Source organism: Monodelphis domestica, chromosome 1, assembly GCF_027887165.1.
Source record: "Monodelphis domestica isolate mMonDom1 chromosome 1, mMonDom1.pri, whole genome shotgun sequence".
NCBI classification, from domain to species: Eukaryota; Metazoa; Chordata; class Mammalia; order Didelphimorphia; family Didelphidae; genus Monodelphis; species Monodelphis domestica.
The window spans coordinates 275242921-275270265 of NC_077227.1; the positions used below are offsets into that span (position 1 = coordinate 275242921).

The 27345-nt window shown below is 40.4% G+C and overlaps 1 protein-coding gene across 5 annotated transcripts in view; it reads right to left on the reverse strand.

Annotated features, from left to right (window-relative positions):
* The window catches only part of SPTB (spectrin beta, erythrocytic), a 183302-nt gene that overhangs the window by 24370 nt on the left and 131587 nt on the right, over positions 1 to 27345 (reverse strand). For 4 of the 5 annotated variants that reach the window (XM_007473036.3, XM_007473037.3, XM_056810896.1 and 1 more), the window contains 10 exons: positions 22514 to 22792; positions 20247 to 20377; positions 16769 to 16973; positions 15977 to 16351; positions 13242 to 13486; positions 12015 to 12153; positions 11413 to 11497; positions 10609 to 10805; positions 9254 to 9303; positions 8546 to 8624 (listed from right to left, as the gene is read on the reverse strand). In XM_007473036.3, coding sequence (XP_007473098.2) covers positions 8546 to 8624; positions 9254 to 9303; positions 10609 to 10805; positions 11413 to 11497; positions 12015 to 12153; positions 13242 to 13486; positions 15977 to 16351; positions 16769 to 16973; positions 20247 to 20377; positions 22514 to 22792 — 1785 coding nt within the window. Of the gene's footprint in view, positions 1 to 8212; positions 8625 to 9253; positions 9304 to 10608; positions 10806 to 11412; positions 11498 to 12014; positions 12154 to 13241; positions 13487 to 15976; positions 16352 to 16768; positions 16974 to 20246; positions 20378 to 22513; positions 22793 to 27345 lie in introns of those variants that run through there. The other variant, XM_056810897.1, reaches the window with a different exon arrangement.

Below are 27345 nucleotides of genomic sequence, written 5' to 3' on the forward strand. Positions count from 1 at the left end.
AGATACATTAAGACATCAGAGAATATCCATTTTTGCTCTAAAAGTTGGTGGTTTATCATCTAATTCAACCCTCTATTTTACAGATGATCACGAAAGCTGGTTGCTTTAGTCATTTACTCAAGATCACCTGGCTAAAGTAGATAAAGCTGGAACAGAACCCCATTCTTGTCAGGCTACAATGGTTTAACTGCAGTGCTACAAATGGAATGGGGGCCTAGGACCAGAGGGGCTCTAGGCAGGTGGTTCCAAGTGGACTGATCCCACACAGTGTATGTTTGTGGGTACAAGAGTGTTGTCAATGGCAACCAATAACTGGCATTCATGAGAGTTGAGAGGGCCTTCTGGTCTGTCTCAGGTATATTCTACATAACTGAGAATGTGATATGAGGCACCAGAGGAAAGCAAAGACCCTGCCCAAAAGCCTCAAAATTTATATGGGACGTATGTAATCCACATGGCTAAATACTGTAGGTGACATGTATGATGGCTGCATTGTAAGAGGTAGAAAGAGGGGCAAGCTGCTAGATAAGACGACTCCTAGGTATGTAAATAGACAACTGAATGGCCCTGAAGGGTTCAGATCCTTGAAAAAGGTAGGTCATATCTTGTAGCTTCTGAGAACTGAAAGCTTCTACCTCCCAGCTCAACATGGATTTCAGCTCAATCTCTATCCACTAGGAAAGAGATTCCCATCATGGTTTGTGGTTAGTAGAAATGGTTAGTGGAATGTTTCACTCAGAGGAGTAGGAAAAAGGAATAATTTAGTTTGAGGAAGGTAGTATAGAAGATGAAATTGAAAGCAGGTAAAATCAGACAATCAACCTGAGGGAGGAGCTGAAATGAACAGGAGAATAAAGATGATTTAAAAACTAAGGTTTAAGACAGTGAAGAAAGATTATTGCATTACAGTTAAGAGGTGAGAGAATTTAGGGACCAAATTGGAAGACAAAGATCATTTTGGTAACTTAGCAGCTACCTTGTATGGACTAGTTTTCTATGAGAAATGGAGTCTGGGGAGGAAGTTGTTAAAACAGAATGTTAAAGCCTACACTAAGATTATAATTGAGGTGAAAAGATATTGAAAAAAAGTCAGGTTCTCTTTAGCTTGGGGAGAAGAGTAAGAAATGCATATTTCCCACATGGTGGGTAATGAGAGGATTACCATTTAGGAGAACAATCGATCATCTATAAAGTTGGCTTCATCATTACCACTGGCATTATTATTCAGTTCTCATGCGTTCTGGACATTAGTCAATAATGTATGCTACTGATGAAAATAATCCTTAACTTCAAGATCTCTTAGTCAAGTGGATAAGATGATCCACCAGCATTAGAAAAAGAGAGATTTTTAGAGAGAAAAAAGATTACTCTCAATCCCAGCTTGGATGCTCTACCATGACAAAGATGTCCATCTCCACATCACACTTTGGAGGTTTCTATATGAATAAGTATTATTGTCACCTACTCTGCCAACACCTAGAAGGTCTTAAAGCTACCTTGAAAAGACATTTTGAAAAAGGACCTGAAGATAAACTGGAGATGTAGAGAAAAACAAAGCAATTACCTTGTCAGATCCTTTCACTGAGTAAAAAACAAAAAGGGAAGAGCAGTGGACAACTGCAGGAAAGAGTCCAAGAGTTTTCATTTTGGAAATATGGAGCAATGAGACTCCACCCTAGAACTGCAGACAGATGGACCATTTATGCACATTAACTTAATCACTCCAGTGGTCAGGGAGAGGAGAGACCATCCCATGTATGAAGGGAAATTATTGTTTACTTGCCATGCCTACCTCTAATGAACAAGTGAGTTTCATGTCATCTCTGTGTCATGGAATGGGGTGGAGGTGGTGATGCCAGGGGAAGAGGAGGAAAAGCTTGTTCAGGCAAAACAAAACAATGGTTGCTTTTTAAAATCTAAGGCTGCCAATGCATACTGTTCTAGTGGCTTGTTAAAAAAGCTTCCAGCCAACTACAAGAGTGCTGACAAGAAAAGGAAAACCACTGAAGCTAGCTGAAGTTAGTATTAGAAGAAATGTTTGTTGGAAACAGGGTCTGCTATCATTACTCCAAACTCATCTCCTTCTTAGGCCCTGGATATGCTGTTGTTTATACTTAAAAACAGCTAATTGCTTCAATGAAACTTCATCCAAGAGGCCCCTCAATCATGCACCCAAGTTTGTGAGAGAGAGAGAAGAATGAAGATGAGGAACCCAGTGTCCTCAAACCAGACCTACAGAATTACTGAATTCCAGATATGAAAGAGACCTCAACAGTCACCAGCCCCAACTCATAAACAAAATAGAGTCTACACTACAATATACCCTCAAAAACATGGGCAACATATCTTTGCTTGAAGACCTCCAGTTGAAGGGAATCCCACAGGACTTCCTCCTGAAAAAGCCCAATTCAACTTTTGAATAGCTCTTATTTTAGGAGGTTTTCTTTTCCATTTAGCCTAAATTTTCAGGGCCAGTCTTTCAAGGCTAAGGGTCAGAAATTAGGAGTGGGAGTTGAAACCTTAGTGTGTTGCCCCTGGATTAATGGGTCTTCACAAAGTAAGGCTTAGTTGCTGCTAGAAATTATTTCTGTCAGACTGCAGGGAGTGGCTTTCCCTTCTCCTCCACTCAAACAGAAAGGACCCGTGTTTTACAGGCCTTTCATTACTGCTAAGCCATAAAAAGCAGAGAAGGAAAGTGAATTCCAGGTATTGCATCAAAATAATAATAGCTAATATCCATTTAACACTTTAAAATTTGCAAAAAGCCCACTGTTCATTATCTTCACAGCATCCCTGTGAGGTAGGTATCCTCAGCCTTTGAAAGGTTAAGGGACTTGCCCATGGATGGCCACACACCTAACAGTAGAGTTATTAGTTGAACCAACTCTTCTTATCATATACAGGATAGGCTAGACTTGTTCTATTTGGCGCAAAAGAGCAGACACCGAAACAATGAATGGAAGATGAAAGGAGGTAAATTTAGGTTGGGTTTGATATTGGGGGTGGGAGGAGTTTCTAGGAATTAGTTTTCCAAAAGTAGATTGGGCTTCTGTGAGAGGTGGTGGGTTCTTCTTCCTTGGAGGCCATCAAGCAGAAATTGGACCACCACTTGCTGGCTGTGTTATAATGGGATTTCTTTTTTTTGTTTTGGCTCAAATAACTGCTGAGTTCCCTTCTGACTCTCAAATTCTGTCATTTCATACCCATTACTCTTTCCAGTAAGCCATGCTGCCCTTAATAAAAATGGGCACTTATTACATTTCACAGAAAATAGGAACATAAACTCCTTTACACAAATGTTAATTATCTTCATCACAACAGTCTTGTGAGGCAGGTTAGTGCAGGCATTACTTGTTTCACGGCAAAGGCAGGAAAACTGAAGAGTTATTTTAGCAAGGGAAAGGCAGAGACAGAGGTGGTAGTGAAATTCAGGTTTCTTTAATGTTTGGCACCTTAGGAAAATATAATCCTGAAGGTAGGAGGGAGGAATCTCAAAATAAAAGGTTAGAATGCATCATTTTGGGCTTTCTTCTATGGAAAGAATGATAGCTTCATTCTAAATCACAGGAACTCATAAGTGTTATAGCTTGAAGTGGGGTCCTAAATTCAACTAGATTAAATCCCAAGTTTTGTGGATGAGAAAATTTGAGACTTAGTAAATATTCTTCCTCAGGGTCATACACTTAACAAGAGGGAAGGGCCAAGGTTAGGACCCAGATCTCCTGACTCCCAATTGAAGTCTCTTTCCATGATAATTATCTCCTCTCCTCCCAGCTTTGTCTACACAAACTTCTCTACATTCTACTACTAAAAGTTAGGATTAAGTATAGGTCTTCCTTAGTCTTTCTTTTCAATATATTTCTATTTTTATGATATTTTCACACATTACCTTCCTCCAACATCTTCATAAGTTAAGAAGTTATTTTATAGTTGGCATTGCCATTTGTAGATAAAGAACCAAAGGAAATTAATCAACTTACCCAAGTCCACACAGCTAGTTAGCGGTAAAGCCAGGACTAGAACCTAGGTCCCTGATTCCTCATATGATGTAATAAGACCAACATGATCTCTTCTTTATCCTCTCCCAATGTGCTTACTCCAAGTTTTGCCTTCTGCATATCTGTATCTTGTTCCTTCTGCTGTCCCCATATACTCACCTATCACCTGTACCATATCCTGGGTACCAGGTACTGTTCCTGGGAGTCTCATGAAGTAGAGGGAATGTGGAGTAGAGTGGGATGGGACATTTCTAAGTGCTAGTGAATCAACAGCAAATGATGCATGGGCTTTCATATTGTCCAGGACAAGCTACCCTTGTAGGAGGATCAGAGACAAGGCAGGTTTCTATTCTGGAAATCTGGAGGAAGTCATTACCTGAGCTGAGGGATTGGTTTATAGTGTTCTTCATGATGAACGATGAGACAGAAAAAATCAATTGATTTTTTATGATTTAGTCCTTGGCAAGCCAGCTATTGATTCTCAGAGAGACTGGTTTTAGGGGGTGAGAAGCAATTACAATGCTTGCCAAGTGTCAAGGAGGTTGAAAGAAGTTAAACAAATGTCCTCAAGTCCAGCCATGAAGGTCAAGGAGATAAAAAATGTCCCTTATGCAAAAAGCAAAAAAAAAAAAAAACACAAAAAACCCCACTAAGTAACAATTTTGTTTTTCTTTATATAATGATAAAAACATAACCTGGGGTCCATGATTTTTTTTAAACCCTTACCTTCTGCCTTAGAATCAATGCTATGTATTGGTTCTAAGGCAGAAAAGTGATATGGGCTAAGCATTAGGGGGTAGGTGACATCCAAGGTTACACAGCTAGGAAGTGTCTGAGGCCAAACTTGAACCCAGAACCTTCTGCTTCTAGATCTGGCTCTCTATCCACAGATCCATCTTGCTACCCATTAACTTAAAATATTTTTAAATAATTTTTTTTATAATCCTATATATTTTATTTTATTCATTTACAAACACTATTCTAAGAAGGGTCTATAGCAGTGATGGCAAACCTTTTAGAGACTGAGTGCCCAAACTGCAATCCTCACACTGCATGTGAGCTCCTGCCTTACCCCAGACAGGGGAGGGAGGAAGTGCTTCCATTGGACTGCAGGGCAGAGGGGCAGGTGATGGGAGAAATATCCTCAGGCTCAGTGGAGAGGGGGAAGGGAGCAGGCCCCTTTGGCATACGTGCCATAGGTTTGCCAACATGGGGTCTATAGCTTTTACCAGTCTGCCAAAGGGATCCTTGACATAAAGACAGGCAAGAACTCCTGATTTTTAGACCTAACCCTCAAATGGACTGAATGTCCTGGAAAAACTGGCAGGGGAATGACTAAATTATGTGAATAATAGTGTTCTTGGAAAAAAGGCAAGTTGGACTAAAAATTCTAATGACTACAATATAGACTAATCTTTGAGAGGGTGTGTATGTTTTTATATATATATATATACATATATATGAATCTATATATTTATAGATCTATGAAAGGTAACATGTATTTGGCATGAGGAATGGGTAGTTTGCTGAATCTCCAGGATAGCCCTCCTATCCCTGGCTCTCAACAGTGATGTGTTCCCTGGATTGCATTCTGTTCCATCCCACTCCGTTCTCACATAACAGGGAAAGATGGCAGGGAAATTTGTCATGCACGATGGACCATTTTCACAGGAAGCAATGTAAGATGGAGATTAAGCGTGTGTCTATTCTACAGGGCCACCAGCACCAACAGAGCATACACATGAGCAGGAATGCAGGTTTTGTGTCTAACAGGGTCTAATGGTCCAAGTGGGGTAAACAGGCAGAAAATAATTTTCATTTCTTTGGTTCACATAATCCCCAACTCTCCAGAATGCCATGTTTTTCCTTCTATTTCCCTTGAGGTCCTCCTCACCACTTCCCCATCCCCCCCCCCAAATTAAATCCCCACAAAGACAAAAGGAAGATGAAGCAACAGACCATCCATTTCTACTGGTGCCATTGCCTCACGTTCATTTGACTTGCTGCCTGGTTTCCTTTGGGTCTTGGCCACAAGCTGGGATTCATATTTGGATAAAGTGCTGCTGGCATTTAGAAGTAGCCTCACATATGGAATCATACTCACCTTTCCCCTGAGGCATTTAGTCCATGTTTTTCCTTTCCTCCCCACTCCCCACACAGGATATTCCAGGTGCTTGGATAAAAGGGATTTGAGGCAGGAGGGGTGTAGAGAAATCAAATGCATGTATATACACAGACCCAAGGGGTAATTAAATGGATACAGCTGCTTGTTGGGACACAATAATGCACACAGACACCGTACACAATTCCACACAGACAAATCACAATTTATACAAGGAAGAACAGCCACGGGGCAGCAGGAAAGCAGTGAGTCTTTGGAGGAAGGCATTGGCCACAGGGCTTCGAGTCCTGTGTCTCTAGAAGAAGTAGAGGCTGGGGCTATTTGGGGAAGTCAAAACACCAAACAGAACGTTTTTGGCAAGTGCTGAGCTTGGGATAGTTGAGCTCTGCTCCTGTTGCCGTGGCTGTCCGTGGGTTAGTGGGATTTGGGATACATTTCACCAAAGGTCAGGAAGGAGGATCACCGCATGCAAAAGGAACTTTCATGGGAGCTTCTGAGGTGGACTCTGCTTCGGACACTGCTGGAGCCCTGCTGAGCATGTGGGGCTGGAGCAGGTTTCTGGATATCACTGATGTGTAAGGTAGCACAAGTAGGCACCGTGTGTGTGTGTGTGTGTGTGTGTGTAGAACATGAAAACACGAATGGTGCAGGCTCAATCTAAGAACAATACTTAGAAGGGCCTGGAAGAATCTTGAGAGATCGTCCAATACAACTCCCTTGTTTTTCAGATGCAAATGCTAAGGCAAAACAAGTTAAAATTCCTTACCTAGGGTGGCAAACAAGATAGAGACTAAACTGGAACTAGACCTCGTGTGTCCCAACTCCCAAGGCCGGGTTCTTCCCACTATCCCAACCAGGTGTTGAGAGAGAGAGAGACAGGGCACAAATCTGGTTTTGATGTGAGATCTGATAGAGCAATATCTCACAGAAAACCAGATTTCATTTTAAATTTAATAATTTCTTGCCCCGACCCCCAAATTTCACTCGTGTCCAGAAATCAAGACAGGATGGGGTGAACAAGGACAACATGCTGGCTCATTTGTACCCAGGAGATGCACAGAAACATGCATATGGCAGGATGCCTTGGGCATGAAGGGGGAGGTAGTGTCATGCAGGTAGGGATGCTGAGCATAGATGGGTGGTACACAAGACATCTTCTTGATTTCTTCTTGTTTCCCTTTGTAGGTCTGCTTTTTATGTAGGGTGAACATTCATTTGATTTCATCATGAAATCATTTCCTCCCCCACAAAAATGCTGTTTGCTCCCAACTGAGACTTCACTGAGGTCTTTGGCTTACCTTGCCACCTTGGCCCCCTTTTCTTCATCTTCTGGATTTTGTCTTTGTTTGTTTAAACATTATCTTCCGTTTTAGAATCAATACTATGTATTAGTTCTAAGGCAGAAGAGCAGTAAGGGCTAGGCAATGGGGGGTTAGGTGACTTGCCCAGGGTCACACAGCTGGGAAGCATCTGAAGCCACATTTAAATCCAGAACCTCCCATCTCTAGACCTGGCTCTCTACTCACTGGGCCACTCAGCTCCCCACTGAGTTTGTCTTAACTATGACCCCTGATGACACCCTCCAGAGAGCCCTGAATGAAATCCTGAGATCTTGATTAACTGTAGTAATCTCTGAGTCTCTTCTGCTGTCTCCTCTGCGATATCTACTATCCATCCATCTTCCACATCACAGAGGTGTTAGAGTTCACCCCCTTCATCTCTGAGGCTCTCAGGTTTTCTTCTCTTTATTTTTCCACTTTACCCCCTTCCCAGTCTCCAGGACCACCATATGCACACTGCTGAATCTGGAGCATTAGGCCAGAATGAATGGGAATTGAGAAAGGTGGTAAAAGCTTTCCTTAAAGAAAGGATGGAGAGAATGAGTACGGTCTACTTCCCACTCTCAGGGCCAGAGAAGACTGGCTTTCTACTTTCAGAACTGAGTCCAACTCAGAAGGTCCTGCAGATGGGGAGAAAAACACTCTGGTTTTAAAGATAGGGAAAGGGGTGAATTGGAAGGAAAAGAGAAGGTTTGTAAACATAGAACATCTCAGCGTAAATTATTTGGTCTTCTCTCTGATGTGAATGGTGATGTGTTTATCCATGAATATTTATTAAACTAAATAAAACCAAACCAAAATGGGAGACATCTTGCTGGATAGACAGGTAATCTCCTTCCAGCATTTCATTTACACAGAACTGAGGAGGAAAGACTAGAGAATTAAGTAAACACAATAAAATGAGGAAGACTGAACTGAAATGGGAGCCTCTGGAAGGGGGAGGGGAAGACGGAAGGGTCAGGGTAGTGGTGTGTGCACCATTCTCAGCTTTCTTGCTGACTGATTTGGCCTGAGTTCTAGGACGGGTGTGTAGGATCTGGCAGCAGAGATTCCCAGGAACTAGACAAATGTGAGAGGAAACTGACCGGTGATGTTCTTTCAGTAGCTACCCGATGGAGACTCCGAGGAGGCTCCCCAGCTGTCTCGCCTTCCTCCTCCTGAGCCCTGAAGAATACAGAAAATCAGTTTAAAAATGAGTTGTTTCATAAGGCAGCACCTACCAAAAGGAGGGTGACTTCTTACATACAGCGCAAAGGTAACACAGGCTGGATAATCTATAAGAAGATTTTTACTGTGTACAGATACCTAGAAAATAGCAGCGATCTGATCCTGTAAAATTTAAGCAAATACTTTGAAAAAGACTCCATAATCCTTTAAAAAATGGAAGAGTTCTCCAATGTAAAGAAATCATGTAAACATTATACATGGCTCCTGGAAGAATGAGGAGTGAGCTTTGTCCCAGTGGCAATGATCCAGAACAATAAAGCTGAATTCTATTTATTCTGGATTTATCTTTCCAGTTTTGGGCCCTACATGACTCAAGAGAGCTCTTCCTTTGCCTTTCATAAATAATTTACAAAGCCTCCAAACCCAGGACTTCTCGAGAGTTTCTCTTTAAATATAAATACCCACAAATTGAAGGTCATTTGCTATAGTCTCATGAGACTCATGAAAATTCACCTTCCAGTTTCCTTTCTTCCATTGTGTTTTTCTGCTTTGGCTCCCAGGTTCACTCAGAATTTAAGATTTATTGGTCTAGAGACTCAACAAGGATCCATTCTTGTGGTACTTACCCACTGTCCTCTGTGGGTCTCTCTGGAGTCTGGCGTTCTTTCAGCTCAAGCTAGAGAAAGAAAAGGTCATTCACTGAGTCAGGAAAGACAGAGAAAATGAGGATGAGGAGAGAGCTATCCGTGAGCTAGCTTCTCTGTGCTATGCTCCAAAAGGAGCTCTTCTTACTCATACTTCCTCTCCCTGAGTCCAATCTCATTGCAGCTATTTGAGATCAGAGGCTCTAAATCTTTACCTTTACCTTCTGCCTTAGAATTAATATTCTTAGTTCCAAGTCAGAAGAATGGTAAGGCAATGGGAGATAAGTGACTTGCCCAGAGTCACATAACTAGGAAGTGTCTGAGGCCATATTTGGACCCAAGACCTCCCATCTCTAAGCCTGGCTATCTATCCACTGAGTCATTTACCTGCCCTTGGTCTAAATCTATTAATGTCACAGTCATCAAACTACCTTTCTGCTTGAGTAATATGAGATAATAGAGTTCTTTTTTTTATAAAATAAAAATTTATTAAAGATAGATGTTTCCATACAACCATTTTGAGCAAGAGAAACCAAAGCAGTGGGATTAGAAAGATATGTTTCCTTTGTTTGCAATAACCACAGATGAATCATGAGAAAAATGCACAAAAACAGCTTTAATTAGTAATATACCTAGGGTATGATACTGTACAAATAGTATTATTAGAATCTAACCACTATATGTAAAAATGCTCCTTTGGATAACAAGAATTGCTTACTCCTTCCTGCAGTGAGATATAGGACATTTTTCCCACCTGACTGCACAGGGATGATAAAAACAGGGACCAAAGATCCAAAATAGATGGCTATGGAGTCCCTTCTAGTCCAACATTCTCAATTTACAAATGGAGAAAATAAGAGAGAGATCAAATGACTTGCCCAGGATCACTAAGGTGGTGAATTGTAGAACAGGGGGTTGAAGTTAGGGCTGCTGACTAAATCCAGCACTCATTTCATTTACACAAAAGGTTTCATCCCAATTCCCTTACATTTTTTTACAAGCTTTTCAAAATATTATCATTCCCATGTATGATTATCAAGCTAAATAATGGATTATTTAGTGAAACATTCTTGGGTCTATTTGTCTTGTTTCTGTAGAATGGTAAACAACTTGAGGATAGTGAAGAGCATCTATTTTTGGGGGGTATCCTCTCCATCATTTCCCTCATCTACAGAGCTCTGTACTTCATAATTAAGTAGCCTAACTCCCTCTACAACTCTTCTTCCACCCCATTCTTTGCCTTCCTAGCAGACAAAGAACTCATTGGTTGTCTCCTTCATTCTAGCTAGTCCTACCTTGGCTCCAGCACTCAGATTCTGCTATGCCCTGTAGCTCACCGTGGTGGGTTTCTCCAGGGCAGCAAATCGCTCAGCCCAGGGAGCTGTGGACTTCTCAAAGGCCTCGTGTCTCTTGATAAGTTTCTCCACGCTGTCCACCGTATGTCCAAAGTCTCTGCTGGCCAGGTAAGGCTCCTGGGCAATCAGCCATGCTTCAGCCACAGAAGCGTCCCGAGAGAACTGACAGACTTCCAGCACTGCCACAAAGAACAAGTCACAGACCCACACACAGAAGCCCTCAATAGGTTAGCTCTGCCCCTTGCCAAGGGACTTACAAGCAGTTCAGCAAAAAGACTACAGTTTGTGGGATGGGAACGTCAGCTCCTTGAGGGCAGGAATTGTTCTTTTGCCTTTCTCTGAGACCTTATCACTGACCACTCTGCCTGGCACTCCGTAAGTGCTTTATACATGTCGGTTGATTTGACTTGCTCCATTGTGCAGACATCTGGTTTACCAGTCTTCTCAATGATGTCCGTGTAAGTAAGCATCCATCATTTTTATTTTCAAAGCCTCACAGGACTAGGGTCAAGACTGTGAAAATCTTTTCCCCAGCCAGCCTTAATATCCTTGATAAATTTTATGCAACCACAAGGCAGAAGGCTCAGGCACAACCCAGAGTTTGGGTTTAAGAACTGTCTGGGGGCGTGGGGAGGGAATTGGAGGGAGAGAAGGGAAGGGATGGGTTGTGTCTTTTCTAGATTGATCTGACCATAAAACTGAGGAGTTTCATACTTCTCCCCCTTCCCTTCATCCACAAGAAGCCCCCAGCCTGACCAAGTTCATTGGCTCCAAGGCTGCACTCACATAGACGTAGCCGCTCTGAGCGGTCCTCCCATTTCTCCATCATCTCCTGCCTTCTTGATATTACTTGATTCAGTTTCTCCTTGATCTGCAATGATGAGATTTTGGGTTATAGGCTGGGAACCAACTATTTATCTCGGCTATTTATAAGCTCTACATGTACATATTCCCCCCCCCCCCAATATCCTTACTTTCTGACTTAGTAACAATTCTAATACAAAAGGGCAAGGGCTAGGCAAATGGGTATTAGGTGCCTGGAGTCACACATCTAGGAAGTGTCTGAGGACAGATTTGAATCCGTATCTTCCCAACCCTAGGCCTGGCTCTCTATCCATTGTGCCACTTAGCTGTCCCTACAAATGCTCTCCAATAAGAGAGTCTGTGCCTTGAACAAATGTAACCTGTACAGAGCTCAACATTTAGTAGGTGCTTAAAAAATATTGACTGAATGAATGAATGGATGAACAAATAGATAAATGACTAAAGACATTATTGGATAAGGGTATGATACCTGACTCCAGCTGGTCCCCAGTCTCCCTCTCTGGAGGGGAAGGCAGCCTCAGAAGGAGGCAGTCCCTGCTCCTCATTTGAGCCCTCTTTCTTACCTCTTCAGAAGCCTGATGCTGCCGCTGAAGCAACGATTCCCCTAGCTCCAGGCATGTGCTGAAATTTTTGCTCCGGGTTTCAATTTCTGCCTTGATGCCTTGGTGATACTTCATAAGCAGCTCCACAGAGGATACATCTCTGAAAAGAGAGGCAGGTGGATGATGGTTAAGGAATTCAGCCAAAAGACTGAACCCTGAGGCTAAAGCCCAAAGGGAAATGTCTTCCCAGGATAATTCTCAGCTTCCTGAAGAAGGAAAGGGCTTCAAAGCTGCCTGTACATTGTTAGACCCTAGTTCTTCAGAAATGCTACTTACCAGTTCTCAAACTGGGATATCCTTGGCTTCAAGGCCCCCTTTATGTGGCTCTAAAAGCTCAAATCACACCAACCTCTGAAACAGTCCAATGGCTAACTATGGACCCACTTTCCTAGGAATTCTCTAGGAGGCTAGTTGCAGACAGGGAAATTGGACTGAGGAAGGCTTGATGATTCCCAGGGCCAGGAATTTAGGCAGAAAAAGATAAATTGGCTCCCTATGTGGGGTGCTGGGACCCCCAAACTGAAACTGGCCATCAGGAATATGAAGGGCAAAATCTCAGTCTCTGGAGAGCCATACGGATGAAAAAGCGATTCTGAGGGACAAGAACAAGGACAGAATTTGTATATCGTAGGTGCTTAATAAATGTGTGGCTTTAAACAGAAAATGAGATATTGAGGCCTTTATAATGCTAGCTCTTCTATTGGAATTCCCAGAATACAATTCTTCTCTAACAAGATGGCAGAGGTGGGGAATGTTTTCACCAATGATACAATGTTGGAGAATAGATAGTGGGGGAATAGCTAGGTTTATGTATGATCCAACCATGAGTCGCTCAAGGTCCTTGGCTGCCAAGTGAGCTCAGTATTCCCAGCACTCTGAAACTATGACTCTTGCTAATAATAATGCCTCGTACAAGCTGGCACAAGTGCCTGGAGCACCAATGAATGGGACAAGTCATTTTCAGCCTCAGTCCGAGTCAGGCCCCATAACAATCAAGCATCTCTGCTCCCTAGTGACTCTCTGAGATCCTGCTCAAGGACTGAGTCATGCTGGCTCTGGCCCCCAAAGGCCACTCTTTTCTCCTCCAGAGAACACGGGGCAGAGGCTGTGCCGAAGCCTGTGAGCCCCATCTTGTGGGGGAAAGTAGCCAAGGAAGGAGAAGACACGCTTTTGCCTCTGCTGCCATACCTGGGCTTTTCCTGGGTTTCTATCTGCCGGATGATGCTTTCCATCCAGGAGAGGAGGTCCCGGACCATGCTGAAGAAGCGGAACTTGTCTGCCGTGTCCACCAGCTGGGTCCGGCGCCCTGCGCAGGCATCCAGGAGTGCTTGCCATGCGGTGGACACCTCCTGCTCTTTGCTCTGGATCTCATCAGCCTTCTCCCCAGCATATGCGGTCTGCAGGCGTGTGGCCACGTCCTGAAACTGCTGCACCTGTAGTCATCATCGTCATCATCATCATCATCAATCATCATCATCATCATCATCATCATCATCATCATCATCATCATCATCATCATCATCATCACTGTGACACACTGCATGCCCATGGTGCTTTATTTTATATACACAATACAAAGTGCTTTGTTTTATATACACTTTTAAATTTTATTATTAAATATTTTTTCTTTTATAGACACAATACAAAGTGCTTTGTTTTATATATACTTTTTAATTTTATTATTATTTTTTTATTTTATAGACATAATACAAAGTGCTTTGTTTTATATCCAGATGAGGAAGGTATTCTAGGTACACTAGGTATTATTATAGCTGTTTTACAGCAGTAAGGGCTAGGTCATTGGGGTTAAATGATTTGCCCAAGGTCACACAGCTAGGAAGTGTCCATGGCCAGTTTTGAACCCAGGCATCATCTCCAGCTCTTTATCCACTGAGACACCTCTCTGTCCCTCAGTCCTTGTCCTTCTTCATCTCTCTGCAGAATCGGACACTATGGACCATCTTCTCTTGGATGCTTAACTTATCTCCCACACTGCTCTCTCTCTTGATCCTTCTCCTACTAGCCTGGCTCTTTCTCACACTTCTCTGTGGTCTTCATTCACAGTGAACTCTCCTGGTCTATCCATAGTCTTTATCCCTACTGCATGCCCTAACTGTGAGTGTGCCCCATGGCTCTGTCCAAGGCCCTTTTCTTTCCTTCTGCACATTCTCTCACTTGGTGTTTTTTTTTTCCTTAAACCCTTACCTTTTGCCTTGGGACCAAGAGACCTTTGCTCTTTTTATCTTATTTTTTTAAACCCTACCTTCTGCCTTAGAATAGATACTAAGTCTTGGCTCCAAGGCAGAAGAGTGGTAAGGGCTAGGCAATGGGGGTCAAGTGACTTGCCCAGGGTTACCTATCTAGGAAGTGTCTGAGGCCAGATTTGAACCCAGGACCTCCCATCTCTAGGCCTGGCTCTCAATCCATTATGCTACCCAGCTGTCCCCCCCCCACTTGGTATTTTTATCAGCTCCCATTACTTTAATTACTTTATTTATTTTATTAACCTTACCTTCTATCTTGGAATCAATACTGTGTACTGGTTCCAAGGCAGAAGAGTGGTATGGGCTAGGCAAATGGGGTTAAGTGACTTGCCCAGGGTCACACAGCAGGGAAGTGGCTGAGGCCAGATTTGAACCTAGGACCTCCCATCTCTAGGCCTGGATCTCAATCCACTGAGCTACCCAGCTGCCCCCTCTATTATCTTTTAAAGCATCCTCTATGTGGTAGAAAACTTGACCATTAGCATGTAAAATCTGTTCAACGACCAATAAGTGGATATAGTTCCTAAGGAACCAAACCATATTCATATTGACATTCTTATTTCAAATAAAACCAGGAGACATTATTGACAAGATACAGGCTTGGAAAAGGAGTTAAGTCAGGCATGTAGAGACGACAAATGACTAGTCCAAGGAGATATGCTAGTACTGGTGACATATTTAAAATTTTTAAAAGGTGGTTTCCAGCAGGTCAAATAAACCCTTTGTGGAGAATGTATAGGAAAAATCATTGGGAAAAATCACACAGGATGAGGAGATTCTACATTACAGACAGGCATCCTGCTGTTTTCTATACATGGGATTCCATGGGCTAGTGCCCTCCCACAAGAAATTATTTTGTATTTACTTTGTTATGTCCATGTCGCTTGCCCCAATGGAATGAAAGCTCCCTGAGGGAAAGAACTATTTCGTTTTTGTCTGAATTTCCAATGCCCCGAAAAGGGCCTGGCATAGACCTATAGTAGGCACTTAATGAATGAATGAATGAAGAATGTGGAGGAGCTACAATTTGCACCAGCGGGAAAAGGAACCTGTGTTGATTATGACACCAATCTAAGGGCAGCTTCGTGCCTCAGTGGATAGAGAGGCAGGCCTAGAGACAGGAGGTCCTGGGTTCAAATATGGCATCAGATACTTCCTATCTCTGTGGCCCTGGGCAAGTCATTCACCCAAATTGCCTAGCCCTTACCACTCTTCTGCCTTGGAATCAATAGTCAGTATTGAGTCTAGGACAGAAGGTTAAAAAAAAAAGGCATCAATCCATCAAAGTACTATAGTATTTCCTGAAAGCAAGACCTAAACACTCTTGACTTGCCACTCCTTATTCCAACCAGAAAGTCCTATATTCCCATTTTAGTCAGTGCCCTTCTGGTTAATGATACACTGAAGATAACAACGGTGCTTCTCCATAATTTTCTTTCCCAGACCCCCTATATTTATAACCTTAGTACTATAGAAATAAATATATAAATAAATTCTATGAAGACCTCAAATACCATTTTGCTGATGGGAAGATGGGAACAGAAAGTAAAGAGCCATAAAGGAATCAGGGATAGTCTGTGGAGACATTTAGAAGGCAGGCTTCCTGGGTCTCTACATGATGAAAGCCATATGGGAGCGGATAGATGGATAGAATGGTACCTGCACTCCTAAGAGATGTAATTCTCGCTCAAAAGCTGTGTGAACACGGTGGAAGGATTCAGCAGTACTGGCATCAAGTCCCACATCTTCAGGCAACTCTCGGTGTTTCTCATCAATCAGCCCCAGGATCTCTTCTCCCATGTAGAAATAGCGGTGCAGATCATAGGAGGCAGCCAACAGCTGCATTCGGGTGTCTATGAGCTCAAGGAGGTCAGCCCAGATCTCATTCAGTCCATCCTTCCACTCAGCAATGGTGGCAGCCTCAGCATGGCCAGCATCAATGAGCCGCTCAATAATCAAATTAACATTGTCCACCCTCTCCTGCCCAATTGCCCCGGTCTCCCGAGCAAAGTCACGAAACTTGTCCCGTAGCAACTAGAATTGGAGAAGAAGGGCACGGATGAACAGAAACATGGTTATTGTACTTTGGGGCTGTTGGGGATATGACAGGGCATTCTCACACTCTTTTCACAGACTCTTCTATACCACAACTGTCTGTGGATGTGTTATCACACCTTTTTTTAAAGAAAAAATTCATGGAAATCCAAGTAGATCACCCCCCCCCCCGAAATATTATCACAGCTTGAACTTTGTTGTGGCTACACTTTGCTGCTTAATAGAAGAAGATGCTAGATTGATTTTCAATGTTTTACTAAAACTGAAAGTAGGGAGGGGAAACAAGGAGATTACTATTATTAAACACCTAAAAATAATGATAGATTCATGTGTTTTCCTTTAAAAAAATGTAACAACAACAACAACAAAAAGGAATGTTTTGGATGTGAAACTCACAGTGACATGGTCAAAATCTTGCCCCATTTCTTGGGAAGAGGCCACCACCTCCCTTTCTGCAATCCACTGTTCCAAGTCATCTGCCTCTCTCTTCAACTGGAACAAATGATACATGTTTTCCAGCTTGCGCTTCCGTTCTTCAGCCATATCTTTCAGCCCAGCATACTGTTTGTCCACCTTTCCCTGAAGTCGGATAATCTGTTCCCTAGGATTAAAAAAATTAAAAACAAAGTTTCAAGATTAGATATGATCTCATAGGCATCAGAGAGGAATAATTCTAAAGCATCCATATTTAGATGGCTGAGATATTTTGCAATTTTTAGTTTATCTTTCTCCACCACTGTTCATCCCTAAGCAACTGATGGGGAGACTGAAGCAGGAGAAGAATTCTAAGTTTCCTGAAGTATCACGGTCCATGGTGGAGGGCCCAGGTGCTCTGTTTCCCTCTCCAAGGTGCCTTCCATTGGGTCACACTGTCTCTTAATAGCAGCAAGAAAGTTTCTTTTAGCAAATGCTAGAGATGAAATTCTGGGTACCTAAATAAAACTGTGCCAAAGGTTTCCCTTTGTCTCAGGGAAATGAATCTCACCCTATGCTACTCTTTTTACTTTATCCATAGGGACTCAAAGAGTTTTGATAACTAGATTACTTATTAACCATGTCTTTAGTTTAGGCCAATCATAGATTTCATTGTAAAGAATGAACTTAATTCAATTATCTTTGCAAACAGATTGATAAAACACTTCTTATCCTTCATCACTGCCCAATATATCATCAACCATTGCCATTGGCATTACCTTTATGGCTTACAATGCACCTTATATACATTGTCTCATTTGGATCTTCTACAAACCCTGAAGATGTAGTAGTCAAGTGACTTGACTACTGTCACACAGCTAGCAAATGAGGCAACATTTGAACTCAAATCTATTTGAGTTAAAAGCAAACTGGAACTAATAGTCACTAAACTTTGCATACATTTCCATCAAGAAACCACTACTAGGGTCTATACTCCAAAGAGATCAAAGAAAGTAGGAAAGGACCTATGTGTACAAAAATATTTAAAACGGCTCTTTTTATATCCATTATAAAAAACAAAATCAAGAGAATGCTCATTGATTGGGAAATGGCAAAATAACTTATATTATGTGACATGAAATGGATGGTTTTCAGAGAAAACTGGGAAGAACTATGAACCATTTATGAAATGATGCAGAAATAAGTGAGCAGAGCCAGAACAACAGTTTAAACAATAACATCATCATAAGGAAAAATAACTTTGAAAGATTCTAGTCAGCAATTGAAAACTGGTATTCCAGAGAGCTAAAGATGAAGCATGGTACCCATCTCCTGATAAAGAGATGATAGACTCAAGATACAGAATGAAACAAATGTTTTTGGATGTGGCCAATGCAAGAAATTTTTTTTTGCTTGATTTTATATGTGTGCATATTTGTGTTTTAAATATAAAATATGTATATTATGAAGGTTTTAATTTTCTTTTGTTGTTATTGAATTGGTAGAATGAAAAGGAAAGAAAATAAATAACTGTTAATTAAATAAACTAAAATAAAATATATCTGAAATCAAGCCCAGTACTCTATCCAACATGCTGTACTTTAGTGACTAGGAAAAAAGCTTGAGCCCTGAGCACTGAAGACAAATACATAGTAAACTATGGGGGCAAAGAGGTTCTTCCTTAGAGCCCACAGAAGAACAACATGGGCCACTGGATCATGTTCCAGAAATTATAAGGGAATGAGCTTAGTAGATTCCCTCTTAATAGCTGGTAAGGCCTGGCTGGAAAGTTATCTATGATTTCTGCCCCAAAGATAAATAGTATAAAAGAGTATAAAAAGTTTTTTATGTGGCACAGCTGATAGACCACTGCACCTGGCATTAGGAAAACCTGAATTCAAAACCTACCTTATAGACTTAGTGCTGTGGATAAGTCACTTGATTTGTCTGCCTCAGTTTCCCCATTTGTAAAATAGAAAAAATAAGAGCACCTATCTCCCTGGATTGTTGTGAGGATCCAAAAAGATTACATTTTTGTAAAGAACTTTTCAAAAACCTTAAAGTGCTGTATAAATATAAATGCTGGCTACCATCATCATCATCATTCAGAATTTAAACAACCAAAAAACTCAACTAATGCAATTTTTCCCTCCAATATTGTACAATGACATTCATCATTATAACTCTGAGGCATCTGAAAGACTTGTTAGATCATCAAGAATATGTTATATCAGACTGAGTACAGTTTAATGTTGAATATATTTCACTGTATGATAGCTCTCTGAAAATGGGTAGTATGTATTTGCCATATCTAAAATCTCTGTTAACCAAAATATTCATTTAACTCCTCCAACAAAGTCCTTTTCTGTTCCCTTATCATAGTACAAAGGTGAGCCTGAGTCCTAAAAGACTATATCATTTGAGCATAAGATTTGGTAATAATTATCAGGCTGAAAAAACTTTGAACATGAAATCCGTGATTGCCCAGTCTCTGTCACATCAGAACCAACTTATCTGGAGAGATTCTTCACTCACTGAATTATAGATTACAAATCAAAATTTAATTTGATTATATGATTGATAAAAATCCTTTTTTAATAGACTCTTACTTTCTGTCTTAGAATCAATACTGTGTAACATTTTTACCCAAGTTCCTCCATCATTTCCCAGTTACTAGTTCTTCATACATTTTGAAGGTTCTAAGGCAGAACAGCAAGGACTAGGCAATGGGAGTTAAGTGACTTGCCCAAGGTCACACAGCTAGCAAGTGTCTGAGGTCACATTTGAATCCAGGTCCTTCCATCTCTAGGCCAGCCTTGCTCTCGATCCAGTGAGCCACCTAGCTGCCCCAATAAAAATCAATTTTCAAAATTTGTCTACTAAATCATAATGGAATTGTAATCTATGTAGTGTAGGAAACGAACATCAATGAAATAACAGATCCTCGAAATATAGAATTCTTAGAATAAAAATATTCATTTAAAAATAACAAGCATTTACATAGCACTTTAAGATTTGCGAAGCACTTTATAAATATTATGTCATTTGATCCTCACAATAATCCTGAGAGGTAATATTATTATGCTTCCCATTTTACAGATGAGAAAACTGAGATGACTTGTTTGCCCATGGTCATACAGGTAGTAAATATCTGAGGCAGGATTTGAGCTTAGTTCTTTTTTGACTCCAGAACCAGTGCTCTATCCACTGTACCACCTAACCATCTAACATATTCTTCCATTTTGAGAACTAATTTACTCCAATCAACTAGGATTTCCTAAAACTAAAGCTAAATAAGGAGATTAAGTCAAGACATTCAATAGAACAGAAGTTCCCTCAAACCCCCATTTTTAGTGAAAATCATGAACATTTATGGTTATTTGTAGCTAGGTCCTCCTTCCATGAACATCAAAAAATGTCTAGTTTATCTCCCAAAAGAATAAGTCCCATGGTTACTGACCCTTTAGGGTGGCCAGCAGACAGAAGTTTCTGAGCCCGGCCAGCCAGCTGCTTGATATTCTTCCCATAGTCCTCAACTGAGCGTTGCTGCCTTAGATGCCGCTTTAGCATCACAATGGCGCTCTCTTCATCCTGGTGGGAAGCAAAATCTCCATCATATTCCAGCTCAGCTCAGACTTTGCTTTGAAGCTCCCACAACTTGTCCTCAAGGCTGGCAAGCCATTCAGCTCTCTGGATTTCATCCCGCTTACCACCACCACCAGCACAAACACATACACAAAGCATTAAAACCACTCTGGTTTTCTCCAGCAAGCAACCTGATTTCTCAGAGTATAATCTTGTGGAGGGTTCCTTATGCTGCACCAAGAACTTTATAAATAATATAAATTAAATATAAATACATAAAATTAATATAAATTTATAAATATCATTACAGGTGCACATATCATTAATCTAGAGAGAGAAGGTGGCGAGGACCCATTGGCCCCATTCTACCCTATTTTCTTACTATTACCAACATGGCTCCTCTTCACTGGTCTTATCACTGTCCCAAAGACATGCCATGGGAATATCCTTGCTCATGCTACTTCTCTCACTGGGAATGCCTTGTTTCCTCCTCTGCCACTCCAAACCCAACCAGAGTCTTTCTTCCTCCATGAAGTCTTCTCTGTTTATGTTCATAAATCTAGAGCTAGAAGGGGCCTCAGAGGTCATCTACGCCAACCCATGCGTTTTATAGGTAAGGAAAATTAGATTCAGGAAGGTTTAGTGATCCAAGATCGTATAGGTAGTTAGCATAAGAGGCAGGATTCAAATCTAGGTCCCCTAAATCCAAAATCTGTGGCCTTTCTCTTGGATTATACTGCCTTGCAGTTTACCTAGCCCTCAAATCTGGATTCCTATGGAATTTACAGTCTGTTCCTCACATTTTAGCAATTAATTTTGTAACATCAGAGTATTTGCTATTGTTTCTACACATGTGAACATCATATATAATTATATTAATGTATATTAGCATATAATAGTCCAATAGGATATTAGTATAGTCATTTATTTTATTATTATATTAGTATATAATATTAACATAGTGTATAATTGAAAGTCTGTTACCCTAAAAAAGAACTACATTTCCCAGGATCCCACTGACTTCCTATCATTATGTAATTCCTGTAGATAGGGGATATTAAGTGGGGACATGGAAGGAAAGTCCCACCTCTTTACTTCCTGCCCCGAGCTTGGTGGTGGTAAGGCGGGTGTTTAGACTGGCTGATCAGCCATGGACATGTGGTCTTTATTTTTTACCTTCTTTATTCCTTGATTTCTAATGATCATTAATAAATCTCTTAAAATATAATATTTTTATTATTGAGATTTTAATTTTTACAATAGAAATATAATATTAAAGTATACTAATAGTATAATATATAGTCTATTAATTATATTAATATATAGTATATTATGTGGTATATTATAATTTTAATACTAATTATTATAGCATATGTATATTCATATACTCATATTCATATATCAATATATTGGTGTATTCCTATATTATTCCTATATTCCTATATTAATGTATTGGTTCCCCAGAAGTAACTTACATAAGACCCTTGACGACCATGTTTTATACTTTTTCTCTATTTTCCAGTGTCTCACACAGTGCTAAGTGCACAGTATAGTCATTCAGTAATCATTTACTGTCTAACTAAAGCAAGGAAGAGAATCAAGGAGTAGGAGCTAAGCAGAAAAGGATGAGGGTTAGGAAAATCAGGCAATACAAAACTAAAAAAGGGTTGGGTTACTCGGTAAACAAATGGCACATTCATACTCAATGAAGAGTCTCTTTTCTGAGAAAGGTATCTTTAAGTAGAGCAGGTGAGGATCCAATTCTACCCTCAAATTCTAACCTACAATTCTCCCTCACCTACATTTACCATATACTTTCTTTTTTAAACCTTCATCTTTCATCTTGGGATCAACATTGTGCTTGTTTTGAGTATAGAAGAGAGGTAAGGGCTAGGCAATAGGGGTTAAGTGACTTGCCACACAGCTAGGAAGTAGCTGAGGCTACATTTGACCCCAGGACCTCCATCTCTAGGCCTGGCTCCCAATCCTCTTATTTCCTGGTTTTGCCCCATCTTTAAGGATTGGGGCACTTCTTTGGCCAAGGGCATCTGAACTAGATTGAGGCTGCCTCCTTCCATGCCTTCCATCCCATAGGAAATCCAGCTAGCTACCTTAAGACCTTACCATCTCCTACCAACTGACCTTAGGAGTCTCATCGGAGATCACATAAAGTTCCTGTTCACTGATCCAGGCCACTGTCTCCCCAGCATCCAAGTAGTATTGTTGAGCTTCATTGGCTTCCTGTAGCCGTTGGAGCCGTAGAGTGGTCTCATCCTGGAGCAATTTCCACGAGTCCTGTAGATGCCCCAGGCGCTCTGCAATGTCTTGGCAGTCTATCTCAGCCACCTCCACCAGCTCATGCCCTCGATGCAATACATCCTCTATCCGGGGTGTGTGGCCCACAATTTCATTCTGTAGTGTCTGGGGGGAAAAAAGAAGGGGACTCTTTTTTAGACCGTGTCAGTCACAGCATCAAAAGACCTTGGGAAAGCGAGAGCAGAAAAGGTCTTTAGATATCATCTTATTCATCTCTTTCATTGTATAGAAGAGGAAACTGAGACCCAGAAATGTCACAGGATCCTAGATTTAGAGCTGAAAATGTCCTTAGAATTAGATCATTTACTTCGGGACTTCCTAACCTTTTTTTAAGTCATGGACTCTAGTGGCAGTCCAGTGAAGCCTATGAACTTTTCCTCAGAATAACACTTATAAATGCATAAAACAAACTATACAGGGTGTAGGAATGGATGTAAATGGAGAGGAGAGATAGAACACACAAATTTACATCTATTCCTACAAGGGTTACAAAGGAAACCAACTATACTGAAAAACAATGAACAATTTAAAAAATTCATGGGTTCTATCTCAAGAACCCTGGAGAATCCAACCTTCTAATTTTATAGGTGCAAAAACTGCAGTCCAAGAACCAAAGTGACTTACCCAAGATAGGTAAGTACTAAGCAGAAGAGCTGAGATTTAAACACGAGTCCTCGGACTGCCCATCCAGTACTCTTTCCATTGTGCTGGTAAAGAAGGAACTTTTTTCCAAGATCACTTGTCTAGCTTCCTACCTTATGATTCACATCTATGCTTTATCTCATTAGTCAGACTTAGTTCTAGTTTCCTAATTTTCTCTTCTCTTAACCTGTGATTTCTCTGACATAAGGAACTAGTGAGGGAAAACTCCTGCCAATGCCATTCAATGCCACTCAGAAAACCTCAGCTTAAGATATTCTAGAAAGTTTCCTGGGTCCATCATTTGGGGAATGGCTGAACAAGTTGTGGTATATGATGGTAATGAAATGATTTCAGAAAAACCAGGGAACCTACAAGAACTGATGCAGAGAGAAAGGGAGTAGAACCAGGAAAATATTGTACACACTAACAGCAGTATTGTATGATGAATTATTGTGAATGACAGTGATCCAAGACAGTCCCCAAAGCCTTATGATGAAAAATGCCATTTGCCTCCAGAGAAAGAATTGACAGAGTAAACCAAAACAGTCTATACTTCACTTTCTTCATTTTTGTGTGTGTTCTATTCCACAAAATGACTAACATGGGAAAATGCTAACATTGTTGCACATGCAAAATTTGTATCCTGTCTCAGGAAGGGACTAGAGGGCAGGAAGGGAGAAAATTTGGCTCAATTTTTTTTAAACACCAAAAGGTTAAAAATTGTTTTTACATGTAATTGATTTTTAAAAATTAATTAAATAATATTTTTAAGAGTTGTCTGGGATACCAAAACGAGACATAATTTAGTCACGTTAAAGTAGTATGCATAAAAGCAAAACTTGACACCAATTCTTCCTAACACCAAGGAAGGTTCCACTATTCTGCATCTCATATAGAGAAAAAACATAGTTTTAGAGTTGGGAAGATCTCAGCTACCATCTAGCCTACAACTCATCATCTGAAAAAGAATATTAATAACACACCTAATGAATGGCCATCCAGTCTTTACTTGAAGACCTTGTATTGGCAGGGGTGAGGCATCTTCCACTGTGTAAAGCAACCTATTCTGTTTTTGGACAACACTAAGAGAGAATCTTTTCTGCTATTAAACCTAAATTTGTCTCTATGACTTCTACTCATTGTTCCTACTTCTGTCTTCTTTAGCTAAAAAAACAAAATTGATATTTTCCCCATGAAATTTAGCTCTTCAAAGAACTAAAGAGAGTTGTTGTGTCCTCTGAGCATTAATATTTACAAATCCTTCAACTAATCTTCAAGGGGTACAAATTTGAGGTATTTGACTCTCCTGGACATCTCTCTGGACCCTCTCCAGCTTATTCATGCTTTCTAAACTGTGGATGTCCAGACTGGAACCCAATACTTTAGGTATGGTCTGACCAAGGCAGAGAAGAGAAGTGTCTCTTCTAGTGCAACCCAAATCATTTTAGTTTTTTGGTTGCCACCTCCTACTGTTTTCTCATCCTGAGCTTGCAGACCATTCAAATCCTTAGATCTTTTAAAAAGAAATTATTATCTATCCATTCCATATCTGCCTTTAACTTGTGAAGTTGATTTTTTTTAACACAAGTATAAGCTGACATGTACATTTATTATTATTATTATTATCAAATGTGAAGTGCTAAATAAAAAAGCTAAGTTTTGCTTCTGAAAAAAAAAAGCTGGGGTGGGGGGGCTTGGCATCTTTATATCAGCCATTTTACTTCAAACTTAATGATTTGCTTTACATCTAGTTTGCACCTCCCCACCCCACCTTGCATCCGATATCTCACTAATGTATATTGTTAGTCATAAGGAAAATCAAGTTACATCCCTGGAACTCTATTCTTCCTCAGCTCCACCTCTTTTCTTCCTTAAACTCCTCCACCTTCGGAAGCTCTTCTTCTTCTTCCTCCTTCTCCTCCTCCTTCCTCCTCCTTCTCCTTCTTCTTTTTAAACCCTTACCTTCTGTCTTGGAATCAATACTGTGTATTGGCTCCAAGGCAGAAGAGTGGTAAGGGCTAGGCAATGGGGGTTAAGTGACTTGCCCAGGGTCACACAGCTGGGAAGTGTCTGAGGTCACATTTGAACCCAGGACCTCCCGCCTCTAGGCCTGGCTCTCAATCCACTGAGCTACCCAGCTGCCCTCTGGAAGAAGCCCCTCTTGATTTCTTCTTAATACTAATGCTTCCCTCTGTTTATTATCTCCTATTTATCTTGTGTGTCTACCATTTACATACATAGATGCTTGCATGTTCTCTCTTCCATTAGACTGTAAGCTCCTTGGGGAGCAAAGACCGTCTCTTGCTTCTCTTTGCAGAGTACTTGGCATACAGTAGGTCCTTTATAAATGCTTTTGATTGGTTGACTGAAGTATAAATAGCCAACAATTATTAAGTTAGGAATGATTCCAACGATCCCCTAGTTCAGCTCCTTATTTTACAATGGGGAAACTGAGACACAAAAGTTTTAAAATTAGATCTATGGACTGCTGATAATGGAACAAAATCATTCCATGTAGCTAGATGGCATAATTAGAGACTGGCATTCATTCAGAACAAAGTCTCTACTATCCCTGATAGAGAGGATAATATCTGCTAAGCATCTCCATCTCTGGGAACTAAATAGGCCATGCAAATATCTTGGCCATCACATTCAGAACCATCTCTTAATTGAGCTGGCACAAGTACATAGTAGGTAGTTAATATGTATTTGTTGAGTTGAATTAATTTTTTTTAATTCTTACCTTTTTTCTTAGTATTAGTTCTTTGAAAAATTTTTTCCTCTTTAGTATTAGTTCTAAGACAGAAGAGTGGTAAGGGCTAGGCAATTGGGGTTAAGTGATTTGCTCAGGGTCACACAGTTCTGAGGCTGGATAAATCCAGATCCTCCAGAATCCAGGGCTGAAGCTCTATCCATTGTGCTACCTAGCTGCCCTAAGAAAGGAGGAGAAGAAAATGTAATCATAGAAAATTTTCTGCCTTTTTGATGTACTTTTAAAAAAGCTGTTTTCCCTCTCCATATAAGAAACAATATTTTCCTTTGTTCTGATTTAGTGAGTGCTCTTTTCTATTTTTGTTTGTGGTTCCTCAAAGTGTTATTCAGAGACCTATAAAATTCTAGAGATCTCAGTGGACCTGTAAAGTCAAAACTTTTTTGATAACAATAATAATATGTTAGTTGCTTATTAATATACTCCTCCCTTTTCCAACTACATATCTATGAAACTAGATTTTCTTCAAATACTTCCAAAAAATCACAATAGATTGAATACAGAACTTCACATCTGAATCTAGCTGTTTCATATTGTCAGACATTAATGAGATTTTCAAAAATAGGTTATTCTTTTTGTAAATTTTTTTGTTTTGGAAAAGTTATTTTCTAGAAAAATGATATTTGTTAACACAGCTATATGAATACATTTATATTATATTGGTACACTGTGTTAACATTAATCTTAGAATCAATACCATATATTGGTTCCAAGGAAGAAGAGTGGTAAAGGCTGAGCAATGGGGGGGTTAAGTGCCTTGTCCAAGGTCACACAGCTGGGAAGTATCTGAGGGCAGATTTGAACCCAGGATCTTCCATCTCTGGACCTGGCTCTCAATTCACTGAGCCACCTAGCTACCCTATTTATTGTCATTTTAGTGAATTAATAAATATTTTAAAATTTTATCTGTTTAAATATGTAACATAGTCATTAGATAGGACCCACATATATAAAAATTCTTTAGGAATCCTCAATAATTTTTAAGAGTGTAGAGGGGTCTTCAATGATTCAAAAAGTGCAAAGAGCTCCATATCCTGAGTTATCACAATAATTTGGGAGCCATTGCTCTATGAATTTATACTTCATGAGTTGCACCTAATTTCCTAGTTTACACATTAGCCTCCAAAATATTTCCATTCCTGTTTGACTTGAAATGTGTGACCTGGTGTGGCATTCCTTCTCTATCCTTCAGCTGAGCACCTTATCTTAGAATTCACCAAAAAATTGGAGTCATTCTCTGAGAGTT